The sequence below is a fragment of the Ctenocephalides felis genome, unplaced genomic scaffold, assembly GCF_003426905.1.
Source record: "Ctenocephalides felis isolate EL2017-DRISC unplaced genomic scaffold, ASM342690v1 CF-g0.4_SCAFFOLD_03572, whole genome shotgun sequence".
Taxonomy (NCBI): Eukaryota; Metazoa; Arthropoda; class Insecta; order Siphonaptera; family Pulicidae; genus Ctenocephalides; species Ctenocephalides felis.
In genome coordinates, this window is record NW_020539726.1 from 14,310,627 (window position 1) to 14,331,769 (window position 21,143).

Below are 21,143 nucleotides of genomic sequence, written 5' to 3' on the forward strand. Positions count from 1 at the left end.
AATTTTTGTCGACAATTTCTAAATATTTCAAAATAAAAAAAACATTTTTTCCAAAAGTCAATTTTACTCAAAAATCTTTTTTTTTCAGTAAAAAAAATCTTTTTTGAAAAAAATAATAACGGGAAGTTCCAGCAATTTGCCTTGAGCATGATGCCATACACCACTAGTTTGAACATTTTTAGGTTTTATTACTAATAGGCCAATCTTTCGAAACATACTGCAAATGTATCATTGCATCGGACATTTGTGAATGGCTTGCCCTCTACAAAATTGCGTATGTCAGACAAATATGTCTGATATGGTCCATGTAGTGCTCCTCAGCGTTAGTCACATATGACTGACATGCCGATTACGTATTAATTCTGAATCTTCTGAAGACATAAGCATGAAATATTTGTATATATTCCATATAATTGTATTTCTATATACCTTTTTACGTTGAGCAGTTAGTTCGATAATTCGCCCTACGGTGTTGGGGGAAAGGTAAACTACGAAGACCTTGCTTGTATATTATTAACTTTGATCAAGATAGCAGATAATTTGTACCGAACGAAATATTCTAGTGAGTAATGGTGAGTTCGTAACGTCCGCCAGAAGTATTATTTAGTAATCAAAATCGGCAATTCCGGTGATGACAGACCAAACAAAATGATTGGGTATTAGAAGTGAATATTAAATTAATATGTCAGATATGAATGTTATAATGGCATTTGTAAACTTGCGCGAATTATCTCGACAAGAATCTTGAAGACTTTTATAAATATAAATTAACGGTGAGATCACACAATTATGCCGATGTTTGTATTATAAAAATAGTAGTTTTATGTAATGGTTGAACAAAAATGTTTCTCTGCTTTTGATTTAGTTATTAAAATTATTTTGGAGTAATATGATATAATATTTTAAATTTCAGAATCAATTTTATCAATCGCAATAAATCACCAAAAATGTTTATATCAAATATTATTATTATTCATTCAATTTATAAAATCGCGAAAACAATTATTTTTCTGATATATACTTAAATTAACCATTTACTTTTGAAACTAACAAATATTTAATATACTGCAATATTTTTTTAATATCGATAATCATCTTTAAAAATGTATGTCTTCATATCTGTGCCTTATGCATTCATAATCAATTATCGTTTGTCAGTTTTGTGCCGAGCCGTTTCTTTGTAATTTGGAAAAAAGTGTTGAACTTTTCGTCCACATTTAAGCTCATACTACCAAATCGATTTTCAAAAATCAAAAACTGTTCGAAAGATATTAGTTGGGAATGATACTGATTAGCTTTAGGTGGAAATCTACTGAGTTTTCTTGTAATTAACTGTTGAAAAAAAATTTAAGACGATTTTTATGGAACTTTTTTTTGGCTATGTACCATGGTCTTATAGAACTTACTGAAATATTACGGCCTTACGACAAGTAGCTTAATTTTAAAAAATCATCAAAGCTTCAGAAAATGAGTAGTTTTTTGACGTGTTTTTTGACGATGAGTAAATTTAATTGGTATAAGAATGGAGTAGCTGGTCTTAATGAACATGCTAAACCAATAAAGTCCACCGAAAACTGGTTCAATTATAAAAATTATTGATTTTTGAAAATACTCCGAGTTAACGTATTCGTTCGTTTTCAATTATGTGTAATAAATCCACTAGGAATACTTTCAATCACTCATAAATTAAATTATTTTTTATTGATTAAGTCGATTATTTACACATATCGGGCAGTTCATGTAACTTGCCTCAACGCAAAATACCAATACCAACTAGTTACAATTACTGTGAGAACAGTTTTTGTTCAGACTTGTAGAGCATAGAAGCAGTTGTGATGATACTTCTCCTTTACTAGGTGAAGGAACTCTTATAGCAATAAAACCCAATGGTTGATATCAATATTTGATAATCAATATCGATATTTGATATAATCATTAAATTAAATATTTATTGTTAATAATGATCTTTTTTTTAATTTAAAGCAGCAACACTAAAACGTATATTTTAAGTAAAAATAAATAATAGTTATAACAAAACCGGTCCTTTATCACAGCACTTCAAACTCTTATTACCAAAACTTGCATACTTAGAATTTTGTCGACTCCAAAAAGTCGTTATATTATGATGGTTGAAAATACCTGAATATAAAAAATATAGATGTATCAAAAATCAATATTTTGGTTTGCTCCACAGAGCGTGTTCAAACAGATAAATAAAAATATCAACGAAACATAAACCGCAAATTGAATTACCTTGAATCGTTGTCAACGGAGATAAATCAAACACCGCGGAAGGGTAACATGTACCACGAACCATCGTTTCGAGATAATCGCTACTCTTTCATAATAATTCAGTTGATATGTTATTGTGTATGATGTACATTATTATCCGCTCTATTTCATTTACACAGAACGTGCCTATAAGGGACGTTTTTTATATATTAACGGAGGACAGGGAGATTATTTTTTGAGCGAAAATAATAGAAATGACAGGCTTTTAGAGATAGGCGGGCTACACTCTTCGGTATGTCAATAGAAAAATAACAATATTGATAATTTTCTATAAAATATATGAAAGTTTGGAAATTACTTTTAAAAGAACATTGCACGTATTCGCACTATTATTACTTTATTGGTTGAAGATTTAACTAGTGGTGCATGGCATCGTGCCTTGAGGCAAATTGCTGGAACTTTCCGCACAGAAAAACTATAATTTTTCAAACTTTTTGTAAAAATTTGACTTTCTTGAAAATTTTGAACTTTGTCTAAAGCAATCGATCTGCATAGCAGTTTAAGAGTCAGAATATCGAAGCGCGTAAGTGCCGCGTCGTAGTCTAACATGTGAACATTGGTACGGAACCCATGTAAATTTACACACAATTTGAACTTATTATTACAATCTTTATGAAATATCTGATAATATGATGTACATAAGTCTAATGATCATATTTGACCGTCAACAGGCATTATTTTTTACTTTTTTTTTTATTGGATCTCCTCGAAGCCCTTCTCAAAAATTTCACAAGTTATTCATTTCATGTTTGTAACAAGTAAAATGTTTTTTTGAATCAATAAAATCGGACGTTCCGTTCTCTCAAAAACGGAAATACCATTTTTGATACTTTTTGCTCCGTATCTTCGAAACGGCTAGATCTGCCTTTACCAAAAACTAATCAGTACGTCTTCTTATCAATAGAAACCGAAAATTTTTTAATGATTTAGATCGGTGATCCGTGTTCTCGAAATCTTCGACAAAAATTTGTATCAGCACATACGAGGTCTGTTCAAAAAGTACCCGGAATTTTCGTTTTTTCAAAAAAATATTTATTTATTCGTCTACATTAATGTGGTCCCCTTCAAAGTAGTCCCCCCCAGATATAATACACTTATGCCAGCGTTTTTTCCAATTTTCGAAGCACCCTTGATATTCACTTTTTGATATGTCCTTGAGCACTCTCAGCGATTTTCTTCAATCGAGGAAAACCGCCGTCCTTTCATGGGTCTCTTCAACTTTGGGAATAGGAAAAAGTCACACGGAGCCATATCTGGTGAATTTTTGCACTTTGCAACACTTTATTTCATTTTTTACGCAAAATTTAATACAAATTCTTTGACTTTTCAATTCTTCCATTGTAAAAATCGCCGAGCTCAGAAAAACACGTCGAACCTTAGCGACTACCACAGACAAAGTAAACAGTGAATATAGCTGAAAATTTCATCATACTTTAGGGGCATGTATACCAACACAATAAAAAAAAAAATTTGACAATCAGACACTCCAGACCCGCGAAATTTAATTATTAGTAATTCCGGGTACTTTTTGAACAGACCTCGTACATACACACACACACACACACACACATAGATCCATTTCTTTTCTATGGTATGCCGAAATGTTCAGAAACCTCTGAAACATGAAGATGAATAAAAATTTTCATTTTCGATTTTTTTGCGATTTATTGCGAGAAGTAAAAAAAAAAAATTGTGACTAACCCTCCATGGGCCGTCTTTTTGTTTTACATAGGGAAACAAAAAAATCAGTAATTATAAACCTAGGCATGCAAATAATAAATAATAAATTTGGTTTAAACCAATTTTTTGTATAAATGATATATAGGACTTTCAAGTAACAGCAGGCTATGTTTGAAAGAAATTATTTAGTAAAACATCGAAAACTAGGGAATGTGACCTGAAAGTTCCGTGGGCTTTTAGAGGGTTAAAACAGATATTTCATGATAAGTTTTACCAAGTGTAAAATACAAAACTTATACATATTTGCTAATCAACAATGTTCGATAGTAATAATTATTATATGTTAGTTAATAAATTAGAAAGTTTATTAAATGTTTCATTTATGAGAAATGCATTGTTAACGCAGTTACACATTAGTGATGTGTGTCCGTACATCACCGAATTATCTATATTGCATGTTTTGACGAAATTATCATTTTCCTATTTATTGTCATAGTTGCATTCATTTCTTATTATACTAGACATTTGCTACAATTATGTTGAAGTAATTTTACAAGGTTAAAATAAAACATGTTAATAAAGCATTACAATCACGGCGGTTTCCATATGAGCCAAAAGATCGAGTCTTTTGTCTGGGTATGGAGCCCGATATACCCAGACAAAATACCTAGTATGTTATGCGTGAATGCATTTCCTTTGTTATACAAAAAAAAATCATAAGCATACATCAATTTTTTATGCCAAAATGTTAAGAATGCTTAAAACGTTAAAGATATTAATGATTAAATAAAGCATGTGTCTTAAAAATGTTGCAAATATCTATTTTATCTTTGCAAAAAATAGATCCAAAATACATTCATACAATACATTATGATTCAGAATAGACAAGTTTTTCCGCGAAAATCTTAAACACAATTTTTTTCATTTAAAAGATAAACAAACATCATATATATCAAAACTGACCAAGAAATCTCTTTTCAACATTTTGGACATGAAACAACTGAAAACCATTTTGCTTATTCATTATGAATTATTTCAAACATTTGATCAATTGTGAACGCATAAATATGTTCATATTTTTCCCAAATTCAAACAATCATTTGAATAGAACACGTGTTCACAAACCGGACAAAATAAATGAAAGATATAACAAATGAATTAACCTGTCCAAATCGATAAACAAAATCTAAATATATTCAAAGAGCTGGCGATGTTTTCCTTAAATTCGACATGTAAAAAAATGTTGAACATATAAAACACTATTAATCATTGAGGAAACTTCGTATACGATCATTAGAATTAATATCTCTAGTATTAACATCTGAAAGGCTGCTCTCGCGCAACTGTTTAATTGATCATTTTCTAAATGCATCCGCGACTTCCGACGTGAGTTCGCTCGCGCGAGTTAAGCACCCTTCATCGTGCAGAGGTGTCAAACCATTTGATAAAAAATATAAAAAAAAAATATTTATTACTTCTCAATTACGAAACGTGTTGACATGTTTTTAAAACTTCATTGCGTTAGTACCACTAATAACTTTGTATGATCTTGATGTAATGATATTCCAAAATAAAAATATTAATTTTATTTTAATTTTTTGCTTTAAGATAGTATTAACTGTATATCTCTTGGCTTTTTTTTTACTTTTTCTAAATTTTTTTTCTGAAACTTTATTTTTTCTGAATTCTGTTTTTTTAGGTTATCAACACACTTTAAGTGCGATTTTTTAATTCAGTAACATTTAAAAAAATGATATAAAATGTTTACATTTAGTTGATAAAATTTGATCAAGTTAATTAGTGTTAATAATTACAAAATTTATAGATTAGCGCACCCAGTTAATAATCAATTAGATTTACAAAAAACCTTTTGATAAGATTTGACAACTAGTGATAATAAACTATCATTTTTTTAATCTAAATTTAGGTTCCCTAGTGACGTGAAACTTTAAATCAGAAGTTCTAGGTTTGATACTCGCCTCGAACAGTCTGATGTCAAGTAGTAACATCGGTTTTCATTTGGTAATATAGATAGCAATATGTTTCCATGTAAAAATAGCCTTTCCTCAGCATTGCAGTGTCAATAAAATAATTGTCAGTGTTAACGAAAAGTATTAAGTAATCAGTATGTAATACATACTGTATTACATACATACTATGTTTTTTTTTTCTATTTTTTTTTAACAGCAATCAGAACCTTAACTCCTATAAGCTGTTGAGCTGAAACTTTGTATTCTTAGATGATAACCCAATGGTTAATCCATCCATATTTGATGATTTTTTTTATAAAAATTTATCTAATAATGCTGACATTTTTAATTGGTGCGGATTAAAGGCTATTTTCACTTGGAAACGTATTGCTATCTATATTACCAAGTAAAAATCCTTGTCACTGCTGTCTGACTACAGGCTGCTCGAAGTGGAGATCGAACCCGAGACCTCTAAATCAAGTACAGTCGCTCCTAACCTTACCTATAAAATAAATTTAATCACTTAATCCTTACTTGAAATATAACTTTCCAAACTGTAAAAAGTCAAAAGGTGATTTTGAAGATTAGTAACGATATATGTAATAATTGCTTCGATCCCAAACTGGACCAGCTTGATATCATGCAGTATGATATCAAATTTCTACTTGAAGTTATATATTTCAAAAAAAAATTCAAGTGCAATACATATAGGCCAAACTATACAAAATACATATCAAATATAAATAGCCCAGATTGGCCTTCTCGTGAATATTGCAAATTTATTGTGTACGTGATAGTAAATACAGCTCATAGAACACGTAAATCTGATCGTTCTTAAATAATAAAAAAAGGTGTTATAATTCACAATCTATTCAGCTTGAAATATTTTTTACAAGCCGCAAAGATAATTTTAGGCACAACCGCAATAATGAGTAGTACTGCTCTAAAGTAGGTCCGTGAGCTGGGTTAAACCCTAACTTGATTCAAAAAAGAATTGTGAGAGATTTTCCATTGCCATTTCACACAGCAGTGTCCGTTATTGCTATTTTCAATAGGAAACATATTTCTAATTTACATTTAATTTACATTGTCAAGTAAAAATAGACATCGCTGCTGCCCGATGTCATGTTGTCCAGTGTGAGATTCGAACTCACGACACCGTCTAAACGAGTCTGAGAACTTGGCCATTGCATCATGGAGTATCCTCAAATGATATATAAAAAATTGCATATATTATTTTTTTAATTAAATAATATTAAAAAAACATTTAAATATAACATTAAAACCTTTATAAAAAACTAGCAACAACAAATTACAAAACATCATTTCCAATCAAAATCCTTTATCACAGGTTGGCGCCCACTGTCTCCTGATCATCTCCAACCCGTGTCTCAAGCAAATGCATGTATAATGAATCCGCGGCACGCGTTCCGACGTGGCGCAGGTAAAAGACGAAAAAAAAGAAAAAATAATTCACCCAGTTCGCTTGGAAGCACTCCGCGGTACTAATTCCGGGTGCTCTGAGCGCAGGCACGGGGATAAAATAAAAAACACACTGCTATGCGTTTTTTAAGAGTCTCGTTTTTTATTGCCGAATAGTACGGGCGCGTTCGCTGATCAAAAGTGAAAATAGGGGACCCCGTTATTCGAACAATATATACTCATATATAAAACACACACACATGATATATATATATATATATATATATATATTTCTTCCCCAAAATATTTGTTATAATTGTAATGGTAAGTTCTAGCACGCGCACACGCCTTGTTTTTTATTTACGATACACATACAGTTTTATTTTGTTACGTTCGAGCACCAAGCAGGTGACACAAAGCTTCCTCCTCTACGATTTTTACGTTTTTTTAACCAAGAATCGTATTTTAGCATTTTTACAAAATTTCTAGAGCACGTGTGCATGTAATTCAAAGGGTTTTGAGCAAAACAACGACTGACGAGGAAATTTCAGAATCAGAAAAATCAGAATTTTGTTGTTCTAATTCACAGAATAATATTTTAATATGACACGTATTATAATTTTTAACTAGTTGTGCATGGCATCGTGCCTTAATGCTAATTGCTGGAACTTCTCGTACCAAAAACTAAATTTCAAAACTCTGAAAAAATTAGTTTTTTGAGAACTTTTGAAATTTTTGAAAAAAAAATTGACTTCTATGATAAAATTGTTTGTTTTTGTAGTTTGATATTTTTTTAAATATCAAAGCGCGGAAGCGCCGCATAGTCGTCTAAAGTGTAAATTAGACGACTCGTACAAAATTTGTACTTATTATTGTACAACAAATCTTTATAAAATAACTGATAATATGGGATCTCCGAAGACGCTGAACCCGTTTTCACAAAAAATTCACCAGTTTATTTCGTCAATACAAGTAAAATGTTTGTTAAATTATTTAAATCGGACGCTCCGTTATCTCAAAAACTGAAATACCATTTTTGGCACTTTTTGTTCCGTATCTTCGAAACGGCTGGACCTGCCTTTGAGAGAAGTAGAGTAGGAATCGAATGTTCTTTGAATAATTCAAATCGGTTGATCCATGTTCGCAAAATCGTCGACAAAAAATTGTATCCGCACACACATACACACACATACATCAATTTTTTCTAAGGTATGCCAAAATGTTCAAAAACTTCTCAAACGTAAAGATATATAAAAATTTTCGTTTTCGTTTTTTTGCAATTACCTACTATAACTTACCCTAAGAAAAGTTAATTAATTCTATGGATATGATTTTCCATATCTTTTTAATGAAGTGAATTATATAATTCATAATAAATTTAAACAAGTACAAATTGATCTAATGATAAGTTTGTGTTATTTTCAAGTTATATTAATCTTAAAGATATACGTATATTCATATATTACTATTCAATATGTCATTAGTTTTTTACTAATATGCCAATGAAATTTTTGAATCTAGCAAAAATAACACAAAAATTCTTTTACAAACCGCAAAATTTATTTATGGAAAATTTTAAATTGTTTGTGAAATCAAGGCAAAAAATCTAAGTCATTACAAATCTAAGTAACATTTCTGCTATAAAGAGTTTTATTCTTTCTGCATCCAATTGAGATTAGATTTATATATCTTTTGTTCATAAATTAAGTATTGATGCTGAAATTGTCTTACGAACCAAATGTTGATTTCAAGCTAAGAATTACATATATTTATATAGCAAAATGAATAAACATAAAACTAGATTACAAAAAATAATTCACATAATTCATAACTTGCATTTTAAACAAATTTATAAGTAAGATACATCAAACATGTGAAAAACTTTTTATAATTTCAAATATTTTATGCAATTTTATTAGAAGCTATAGTGTATATTTATGTATCTAGAAATTGGTTAAAATATATGAAATATATATATATATATATATATATATATATATATATATATATATATATATATATATATATATATATATATATATATATATATATATATATATTACCTATTACAATTAGACAGTGCATCTAATTGAGTTCTAACAAAATTTTTGTTTCTACAACGACTTTACTATTTCACATCAATGTTCTTAATTATTTCTTTTGTATTAATCATATCATTTGTTCTTGTTTTTGTTCAAATTTAAATTTAACTATGCCTCTATAAATTTAATTTTAAACAACTTTAAAAAATTCAGAAGAAATTAAATCTTGCCTTTTTCTTTTAAAAAAAGATTACCCTTTTTTCCTTTTCTGCAAATGAGACATAATAATTACTGAACAAATGTTTTTGTTATATAAAAGCAAATTGTAATTTTTTCTACAAAAATGTATTATATATTGGATAAAATTTGTATGTTATTTTGGATTTCTAGTTTGAAACCCGAAGAGTTATATATAACTACATATAAATATTTCAAATGACTTATAATATGCTGAAAAAGCATACCTGTTCACTTCCCATAATATTGTTACCTGTCTTTGCAAAACAATATTTCAATCTTATAATTATTTTAACTTAAGTACTTTACAAATGCATTTGAAAAAACCATTTGACTTTTATAATTACCCTAAAATCAGCGTTTAAAAAAATCAAGTAAAACTAGATATTATCTCAACCGTGTTTGGCTTAAAGGCAAACACAAAATTCATTATTACTTATAAATTTTGTTATCAACTTCAATCGAAATAGTCATGTCAATGTCAGTCGAACAGGACTTGAAACCGTGCGACTGTTTACATTTCTTTGTTCGGTTGTACAAACTGTGGTCAGTTCAAATTGTTGATAATGTTATTTGTACGATATTTTTGTTGAGCATTTTGAAATAGTACCAGTGCATGTGCATGTGTATGTGTTCAGTCCGGAGGCGATCGGTCTTGTTCAATATAAAATTAAATAGAATTTCTTATTATGAAATTCATTTACTGGCGCACTTGTAAGAAATCTTTCAATTAGCAAAGGTAAGAGGAAACATTTATGATTGGCGTGTACAACTTGAAAAATAATTGATTACCACTATACTAAACAATAAGAAATATGAAGTTACAAATACTTGATTATGGTCTAATTCCACTCCTTGAAATAATTTATTGGTATTTAACACGAACTTATTTTTAGTTACATTCTATATGATTTATAGCGTCCAAGAGATTTGAACTGATTTTGTATAAAAAAAATAATTTTTAAACAACGGCGATATTTTTTAACTAAAATTTACATTCATTCTTATCATTTTTTTACTTTGCTTATCATTTGTTATCCAAAACTGAAAGTAATTACAATATTTATATATTAAAAATCGGATTTGGGTTTTATTAAAGAAATATGTTAATTTTTCTGAATGTCTTCAATTTTATGATTATTTACTTGATATTACAGCATCCAATGTATTATTCTCATCCTCGATACTTTTTCAAAAATATGTTTGAAGGCAAAATAGCATAAGGTGAACATTAGATATTTCTTTCGAAATACACTACGAATTCAATACATGACATGCAAATTTATTTATTTTAATTTATTATTTAGTTTAACTGTTATTTGATTAAATTTTGCATATATAGATAAATAAATGTTGCACTATTAGGAATATTGAAATATCTGCAAAAATATATGAGAAAGTTTGAATGAAATATTTAGACATGTTAAAAAAAATTAAAAATGCGAAATTTTAAGAGTTTTTTTTTGAACATGTCTAAATAAGATATTTGGATTTTTTCATATATTTTTACTGGGGTTCCATCATAGCTAAAAGTGCAGTATCAATTAATCTATTTAGCTATGCAAAGACCATGCAAGATGTTCAAAAATTTTCAATTTCAATTTTTTTGCAATTATTATAACTCTACAGAAAATTAAAAAAATCTGCGAAATTTTATTTTAAGAATATTTTCGATAAAACTACACACTTCATCAGCGATTACTATTGCAAATTGGCCTGAATCCAAGAAAGGCACAAGCTATATTTAAATACAGTTTAGTATTCAAATTCCAATAATTACAAATATAGATTATTATTATTATTCATTTTTAAAATAATTATTCACAAGTCCCGCTGAAATATTTACCCTGTACATATAAATTATTTTTCCGAGTAAAGTTTTAACTGAATATCTGAATCTCTGAATAAAGTTTCATATTTGTTATTACAACATTGATATGATACAAGATAATATTTATGCAGAAAACAGGTTCTTATAAACGCACGAAGTTTGTGAAAAAAACTAAATATATGAGTCAAAATCTTCTAGGTAATACATGAAATAAAAATACTAGAAATTCTTAAAATCTATTATTTCGATTTTAAAAAATTCTACTATTTTTATTTGATGTATTGCCTAGGAGATTTGACTCGTATATTTGTTTTTTTTTCACAAATTTTGTTCGTTTATAAGAACTTATTTCTAGGCAATACATCAAATAAAAATAGTAAAAAATTTTAAAATCTATTATTTCGACAAATTATTTTATATCATCTTCAGTAAAATGTAAATTGAAATATTACTGATTAACTAATAATAATTAAAATAATTCTCAATAACATTACTACACCATTTCTTCTCATTTTAACTCAAAAAAGATAAATAATGTTAAGATTGTATTGAATACGAATCGATTAAATTTGATCTCGTCACGATTAATTGTAAGAGTTTTGATTGTTTTATTTAATTTTTTCAAAAAATTTGTTTTGATTCTCAAAAAGCAAAAATTTCTACAAATAGCTCATTGAATGTATATCTAATTATATTTCCTTTATTGTCTTACTTGGGTTATTCAATGGATAACTCTAAAGTCTAGATCATGTTAAATTCGCAGTTACATAAATGAAATTAAAATTTCGGTAACAATTTGATATCGTCTCGAATAATTGTAAGAGTTTTAATTGTCTTATTTAATTTTTTCAAAAAATTTGTTTTGATTCTCAAACAGCAAAAATTTCTACAAATAGCTCATTGAATGTATATCTAATTATATTTCCTTTATTGTCTTACTTGGTTTATTTAATGGATAACTCTAGTCTAGAGTCTAAATCATGCTAAACTTGCAGTTACTCAAAAGAAATTAAAATTCCGGTAACAATCACGAAAAGACGTTGTTCTCGATATCTAAGAATCGAGGATTCTGTAAAGTGTTTGCGCGTATCCGGGATCGTAGGTAGGCTCTAAGGCTCTTTACTTGAAGATGGTAAAAAACTAGAAGTGAAAAATAAAAGTGACTCCGTCTGCGTAAAAAGCGAGGATAGGGGAACGATGATGTCCATTAGTGCGACCAGGACAAACGAGATGACCGCGATGGGAGAAGGGCTCCGAGCTAGAAGAGTAAGGCCAGTGCAGGGCTTATACGAAACGCTATAGGCCGCTCGCATCGCCAACAGTGGGGATGAAATGTATATTCCGCGTTCCAAAATTTTCTTCTTTCTCTCTCACCCTTCGCCCTTCACCCCTGCGCGTTCCACTAGAAACCCTGAATCGAGAATCGGCCCACCCTCGGCTCAGACAACTTTAGAATCAGTTCGCTACCGTACGGTGAAGTGTATGGACGTGCCTAAAATATACTACCACGCTTCATATTCATGTTTTGTATCGTAATCTTGTGAACTTGTGAAAAAGGACAGTTTTCATCAATAAGACAGAGACTTTTATAAAATAATTTCTATTATTTTATTCAAATTGGTTATGTGTTATCGTGTTGATTTGTTGTAATCGGAAGCGATTGCGATTTTTTCAAGACAGAATTTTCTTTGAAAAGCAAGATTTATCCGATGGCATTGTCATTGCTACAGGAACAAACAGCTCGAGGTAATTGATACATACATCTCTTCAATAATTTTCATTATTTGATGTAATTATATTAAAAAATTGTTCAACTTATTGTTGCACAATTTGTATTAGAAGTTCAATTATAATAACCTTATACTTAACTTGAAAGACAATATCTTCATTATAATTTTTAATTACAATATTTTTTACAATTTTAAAAATTTATAAAATTGATAAATTCCGATGCATTAATATAATTACATCAAAGATTTTTATACGTATATTTATTTAAATTCACGTTAATATATGTAACATCATTCAGATACAAATATTTTTTTTTTTTTTTTTGTCAATCAAAACTTTATTCAAGTTTTATAATACAAAATTGTTGAGTATATAAAAAACAAATAATTAAACATAAATACAAAAATATAAATGTAAATAATAAACAGAATATTAACAAAATAAAATTACAAAATATTGAAATAATAATCTTAACAGATACAAATATTATTCAGTCTTATATGTATATTATCGTAATCATAAAACGTTTGAATAAATGTAACGTAATCTTTGAGACGTTGAAAATATGTTTCACTACTAACCAGAATATAAAACCAAATTTCCAAAAATACTAACTGACAATTTTACATCCAAACTCATTTTTTATCTCGAATCAAATAATTATTCTGAAAGCTTCCTTCAAGATTCCTTCGGATTTGTTTTGAAAACATTTACTATATAATTCACTATCTTCTATCTTGGTGCATTGATTGTTTACAATTTGAATTTGTCCGATTTGAACCTTGCGCATGGATTTGCATATGAAACACGTGGTTTTCTCGCACGTAACATGCGTGCACATGTGTTCGTGCGCGTGTGAAAATTCTTTGTGAAACCGCGGCGCGCCATATGTATACATGTAGGTTTTCCGCGAACACCTTATGGGGCAGATTGCGGTTTAATATATGCATAATATTAATGGAAATGCGGTAAATGCGAATTTAGAAGATTAAGATTACAGGCCACTAGATCATATCATAATTGACATTTCTTACTATTGAAAATAATCTACTTTTTCTAATTATCAATTAGACAAATTATTTTTCAATTTATCAATTATCCATATATCATACTGTAAAGAACTGCATCACTGGTTGCAGATTTTAGCTTTTTCTTACTTTGTTCAATTCTAAGCCATGCAATTGATTTTATATCTCTTGTAGATAGATGATCAAATAAAATTATAATAAAAAAATATCAATTATCAATTTATATCTGATATACAATTTGGAATAATAAAATTACCATAAACAGGCATTCAATATTATAATCGGTTCAAAAACAAGCTTTTATTTAAAATATAGTGTTTCGCTTACTATTAGGTGGTATTAGTAGTAATTCCATATTCTCAGTCATTAGAATTAGATTTCAATTAGATTAAATTAGAATTTTAAATAATTACCTATACAAAATCTTATATTGCACTAGATCTTTCGCATTAGAAAATATAGCAAAATTAGAGTAAGAATAAACACGATGAGGCAATTTTGACAGAAATTCTGCTTAATATTAATATAATATTTAAAAAAATATATTTTGTTGATATCAATATTTTCCGTTATTCAAGTAAATGTGAATCAGTTATTCGTCAATGTATGGTGTGCATGCATATGGTGACACTGTTTCCGGTATAATAAATGCATCTGTTTCATTTATGGAATTTATAGTTTCTTAGTTAACTCCGACTTCTTAATTTTTTTGCTTAATATTTTTTGGATGAGGAAGTGAACGGTCTATTTGGCATCTTAAAAACACATTTGTAAATGATATAAAATTTTCTAGACGATTCGGGATAAAGTAACGTAGATGGAATACAAAGCTGCGGTTCTAAATGTACTAATAAAATGATGTTTATCACAAAATATTGAAATAAAAAGAAAAAATTAATATAGGACTAAACACTGCATCATGCAATATTTAATATGATAATTTACGGGATTACTTACAATTGAAAATCACGAACGGAAATATTATAATATTTTTATAATCACAGAAACGATACATTTTCATACATAGCTTTTCTTACAGTATCATGCTAATTGAATTACGTTCTTTGTATTTTATATATCAAATAATGATTTTCAAAATTAATAATTCACAATGAATTGATGGATCTATTACATATTTTGATATTAATTGCAGCTCAGTCTATATATATCGCAACAACAAAAAACCTAAAATTACGTAGGGCCACATATATAACATACATAATAAATACCTACATGGGCGTAATGAAACACTAATTAGTAATTAGCGTAGCAGGGTGCGCAATGCGAGAAGCCGTGTGTATTTTATATGTGTCCAAAGTTCTAGGGGTAGTATAGGGATGAGAAATTCTTTAGAAAGTTAGATGAATAATATTTATTCCAATTGAAGTTTGTAAATCATCATGTTAGTCAAAAAAATTCATCTATAATCGTTCAATTACAATGTTTCTATGTCGATTACACCGATGAATATTTCTTTCCTATCCCTATTTGGGAGCTCATCAAGTGGCCCATGGTTTTTCCCCAGTCCGAACGACCATCCGCCGCCCGTTCAATATTTGGAGAGTGGGTTTTTCTTCTTCTCCGCCCAATTAAAACCTTCGTAACGACGCTGGCAATCGATAGGCTGTCCCCCACTTTCTCAGCGCCTTCTGCTTTCTTAGCGGAATCCCCCCACGGCCGTCGGACAGATCCCAGAGATCGACTCGGGCGTCGAATGAAGAGATTGTCAAGCTTTTTTTTGTGGTCATTTGTAATTGATATATTCATCCACTAAATTTATCAATATTATAATTATAATTGATAATCATTAGGACTTGAAATACTCATTAATTCATTAAATTACTAGCTGTAAGTATTTTGTTGTCCTGAAAATTGATCTAAATTAAATTAACTATGCGAATGTTCACCGTTTTAAAATTTATTACATATTTATTATTACCATTTTTCTTTAACTATTTATGTACAATTTTATTTTTGCCGATTATATTTAAAAAGAAAGTTTATGCTTTTTATTTTGGTTAAAGCTTTATGTATATATATTTTTCAGAATTGCAAAACAAAAATGTAGATTCTTTCTTTACACGTTCGAGGAAAATAAAAGTTTCAGCAAGATACAAATATGGTCAGTCCTTTCCTTTTATCTTCAAATTTGTTGTGATATCCGAAATTAGATTAAACACCGTTTATAAAGGTAGTCAGTTTATAATATTTTAATTGTTGTATAATATATAATATGAATGCTATAGCATCCACGTCAAGTATTACGCTTCTATTTTATGCAATGTGTTTGCCAAAGCTAATTGTACGGCAAAAGATAAGAAGATGCGAAACTACATGAAAAATCAGTTAGGTATTGCCTTTACAGGTATAATAATTACAAAAACGTAAGGATATATAAAATTAAATTCAAAATAATTTGAATTATTTTGAAAATTGAAATAATTGACTTTAAAATTTGATTGCAATAGCATTCATGTGATTTATGAAAGAAACAATGAAAATAAATGCTATAAAGTAAAAATCTATATTTTTACAAGTTCTCCCTTATCAATTTGCTATTTTGTGCTATTTTTACCTACATTTTCATTTACTTTTTTGCTCTATTCTAATTCCCCATTAGTGAGGCATGTAATCTTAAAGGGTCATTAGTGTAATTCGAAATTAAAACCACCTTGTTTTTAGAGAATTCCAAGTCATTTTTAACTAATGTTAACGTTTTTGGAGATGGGTATCTTTATCCATTACTCTTGTGCTGCCGCTGGCTCGGCTCAATGTCGCCGTCCGTATTGCCTTTTAGCACGAAACCTTCTCAAAAACATGTGATCACACATTCAAGCATGTCAGACACAAATATGCTATGTCAAACATTAATCTGTAAATTTATATAAATGTATGAAAGATTTGATTGTGATATATTCTTATGACGTATAAATATTTTTGTTAACGATTCATGTGCTACCATATGCAGCGAAAAGCAGGAGGCAAGGATATACATTTTTGTCAGTGACAAACAAAATATTGCACAGGCAAAAAATATGAACATGTGCAAATTTTAGGTCGCAAAAACTAAGTCAGTTTAGAAAGTTTCAGAGAATTCTATTGATTGAAGACAACTTTCTTTTTTTTACTTAAATGCACTAGTTCCTAAAACTTTTTGCTGTGATTATATACAGTTTTACTATACTTTAGCTTCTTAATTTTTCATTTCTTTGTGGTGAAATATTGAATTAATTAATGACATTGCTATTGACTATAATTTCTTTATCTAACTAGTTGAAATAGGTTGGGAATCACCAGCTGCCGTCGCATAGGATCGTTTCGCTCTCATTTAACATTTTTTCTCTTCGATTTCAAAACGGATACGTCAATGAAGTGTTAGACACTTCGATAACATATCTAAATATAGACTCTGTTGCTGACACTTTGCTATGAACTCCTTCTAATTAATATTTTTTGTTATTAGCCATCTGGAGCAGTAGTTGTTAAAAACCTAACAGTTTTCCCTAATGTATTGATAAATTCAAGATAAATTCACATATTTAAAGGTAATTTCAGTCATTAACACTTTGGTATTATCTCCAATTCATTAGGAATTTTCACATGTTTCTACCTGAGATATTAATTAATTTTTAATTATTATTTAAAAGTTTTGAAATATTCAATAATGATTATAATAGATGTTCACTTTATAACATTGTTTAACGATTCCAAAATTCTGTCACCCATGAAAAATGTACATCAATCAAAAGACAACCGTATAAATATAAAATGACGCGCGTGTTTGTGACACAAGCGAATCGTTTTCTTATTGTATAAATTTTTTGAAGAATTGACAGTGTTGTATCTTCCGCTCACCTACTATAGAAACATCCAGATAGGAAAACATCTGAATAAAAAAACAACACGTTTGCATTATTGGAGAAAACTATAAAATTTTTCGGATTCATCTGAAGACGATCGATCGATTGAAAATCGTTGAAGCTGAAAGACGTTGGCGCGAACAATAGAGGTTTTCGAGCACGCATCTTGAATCGTGTTTATACTTTTACTTATTTCACTGAATTTTATTGTGTCGCATTATCCTCGGATGACAAACATAAATTGCAGAAATCACGTTATGTTTGTACACACGGCCGATGAATAGTCATTTGAATGAATTTTAGTAGCCCATGGGACTTTGTCGTACGTAAAATGTTTGTATGATTTTTTTAACATTTTTACTACTGACTATTGTTTAGGTCTTACTTATTTTATTTCATTTACGAATGTAACTTATTGATTAATTAACCTATTTATCAATTTAATAAATTATATTTAACGATTTTTTTTATCATTTACTTATGTTTTTCTTTTTCTTTTTAGGTATAAGCGTGCGAGCTTTGGCGTCCTTAAAACTCGATCCTGAAGATCGCCCATCGTCTCACAGTCCGCCTATGAGCTTGAACAACAATAATTCAAATTCAGGAATGAATACTACACCTTCATACCCTTGCGGGCCTTACCCCGGAGTCCCATCGCCACCGATGTCTCTGCTGACTCCTGGTCAACTCTTAGCTGCGAACCATACGGCTGCAGCCCTAATGGCAGCAGGTCTGCCGGTGAGCAGCTTATTTGCTCATCACACATTATTCGGAGGGTGGCCTACTGCCCATAATACATCGCCACCACCACAGCCACAGACACCAATCAAATCAGGAAAGAAGAATATGCTGAATCTCAATAATAATAATAACAACAATGATAACAATAACGAGTATGTGAGGCTAGATAAGAAGACTTTAAAACGCAAAGCGCAACCACGAACAGTTTTGGCAGAAACACCTCCTTTATCTCCACCTACCTCTGGATCATCACCTGATACAGCGCCAACTTTGACAAAGGATCCGTCTCGTGATAAAACTTTCACATGTAAGGTTTGCTCACGATCTTTCGGCTATAAACACGTGCTTCAAAATCATGAACGAACACATACAGGTGAGAAACCGTTTTCTTGCACAGAATGCGGGAAGAGATTCACCAGAGACCATCATTTGAAGACGCATATGCGTCTTCATACGGGTGAGAAGCCATACCATTGTTCATACTGCGAAAGACAATTCGTTCAAGTGGCTAATTTACGAAGACACATCTTAGTGCATACCAAAGAACGCCCTTATGGCTGTGAATTATGCCAAGCGAAGTTTGCGGATTCCAACCAACTGAAAGCGCATGCTTTGACCCATGCGGCTGAAGTTGCTGATAGACCGTTAAAAGGCGCAAGAAAATCTGTTGATGTCAGAAGAGTTGTTCGACCACCACCAATCACGAAACCTTTGGCTCCTTTACTAGTAACGGCATGTTCGGAACCAGAACAAACAGAACCAGAAGATTTATCAGTGGGTGCAAGGAACCACTCCCTGAGCAGCGCTCCTGACTCCAGCCTATCTCCCGTCAGTATGAGTGACCCCGAAGACCTGGACGACGCCGCCGCTTTGTATCTCCAGCAGCGCCAAGCTAAGCTCAGGCGACACATGGAACACCGCTGAGTTGTAAGGTTAATTATTTAAGAACAAAGAATAAATGTATATGAATGTATAGATATAATTATATGTATAGATATGAAAAATCAGGGACTATTATGTTGTAATTAATTGATACGAATGAATTATTATTATTATTATTATTATTATTAATATTATGTGTACAGTTATAATGTTATTTCTTTTGCTATGGAAGTTCCTCGATATAGTTTAAAAAATCAGGCGGAGCGGGCCACCGTTTTGTACCTCAACTCTGATCTACCTCATGTTCTTAATTGTATATATTGTAAATAATTTATAAATCACGCTGGTTCGCTTCGCCTAGTCATATGAATTATAGTCATTTATTATGCAAATTGTTTGTATCGTTTAAAGGATAGAATTTATGTAAACCAAGATTTTTTATTACCGGTGAATAAAATTATATATTTTTATTAATTTATTTTGTTTTTACTTTATTGTTTGATTGATTTTGTAGTTTATTATGTTTTTCTTTCAGTTTTTATGAATGTATGAATTACAAATTATTATTTGAACTAATTTATATTTATTATGCAACTTGCAATATGATCATTTCAGTTCAATATTTTTATATTTTTTCTCATTAACTGCTTGAAATCACACAATGAGCCATGACGTAGTAGTTTTCTATTATTTATTTTATATCAAACGAACTCGGACAATGGATAAAAATTTGATAAAATACATTTTTATACGCAAAACGGGAATTAAACATACACCCTTCGTTTTGAGGGTCCAGTATCTCTTGCGTAACAAAGGCCATATGTAAAATAAATGCAAAATTAGGGGTTCCGTGAATATGTATTTTTTCACGTATTTTTGAAAACTATCACAAGGATTAGCGAGGGTTATGTATGACCAAGGGTGAAAATTTTATTTCTCATATACCTTTTGAATATTCATAATTGTTCGACAGCATCATTTATACACAAAAAGAGAACTTTATAATAGTAATAGTATATATTTGTTTGCCAACCATTAAACTTTTGCGCAGAGCTTGCACATACTTTTGCAAAATGCTAATTTTTTTTTAAACAAATTACTATATAGAAGGTCACACAAAATCATTCAAACGAACAGAAACTAGAAATCCTGTACCTGCCCGTAAAGTCGTCTTTTGGCACAATTGTCTGCAAAATCAATGACAATTCCGCCAGTAAAAATATTTGCGAAGCAAAGAAATAGTTTTTGAAAGTTTTAACCAAATTGGAGCAGTTTCTATATTTTTATTGCTTTCAAAGAAGATATTGCCTTTTAGGTACGGTCGTATTGTCCTTGGCAGAACCGTTCGTGTACCCGTTTGCAATTTATTTATGGTTTTATTTCGTGTCCTTTTTCTGGCATTTGCAAACATGCAAATTCGCTTCCGT

The 21,143-nt window shown here is 29.9% G+C and overlaps 1 protein-coding gene across 1 annotated transcript; it reads left to right on the forward strand.

Annotated features, from left to right (window-relative positions):
• Window positions 1–10,246: 10,246 nt before the first annotated feature.
• On the forward strand, window positions 10,247–19,838 carry LOC113387658 (protein krueppel-like). Its single transcript, XM_026625016.1, has 2 exons — window positions 10,247–10,382; window positions 18,596–19,838. The coding sequence occupies exon 2, from the start codon at window positions 18,667–18,669 to the stop codon at window positions 19,756–19,758; it is 1,092 nt and encodes a 363-aa protein (XP_026480801.1). The 5' UTR covers window positions 10,247–10,382; window positions 18,596–18,666; the 3' UTR covers window positions 19,759–19,838.
• The last annotated feature ends 1,305 nt before the right edge of the window (window positions 19,839–21,143 follow it).

Coding starts and splice junctions, on each gene's coding strand:
- LOC113387658 (XM_026625016.1), top strand. CDS start 18,667: ATGAGCTTGAACAACAATAATTCAAATTCAGGAATGAATACTACACCT.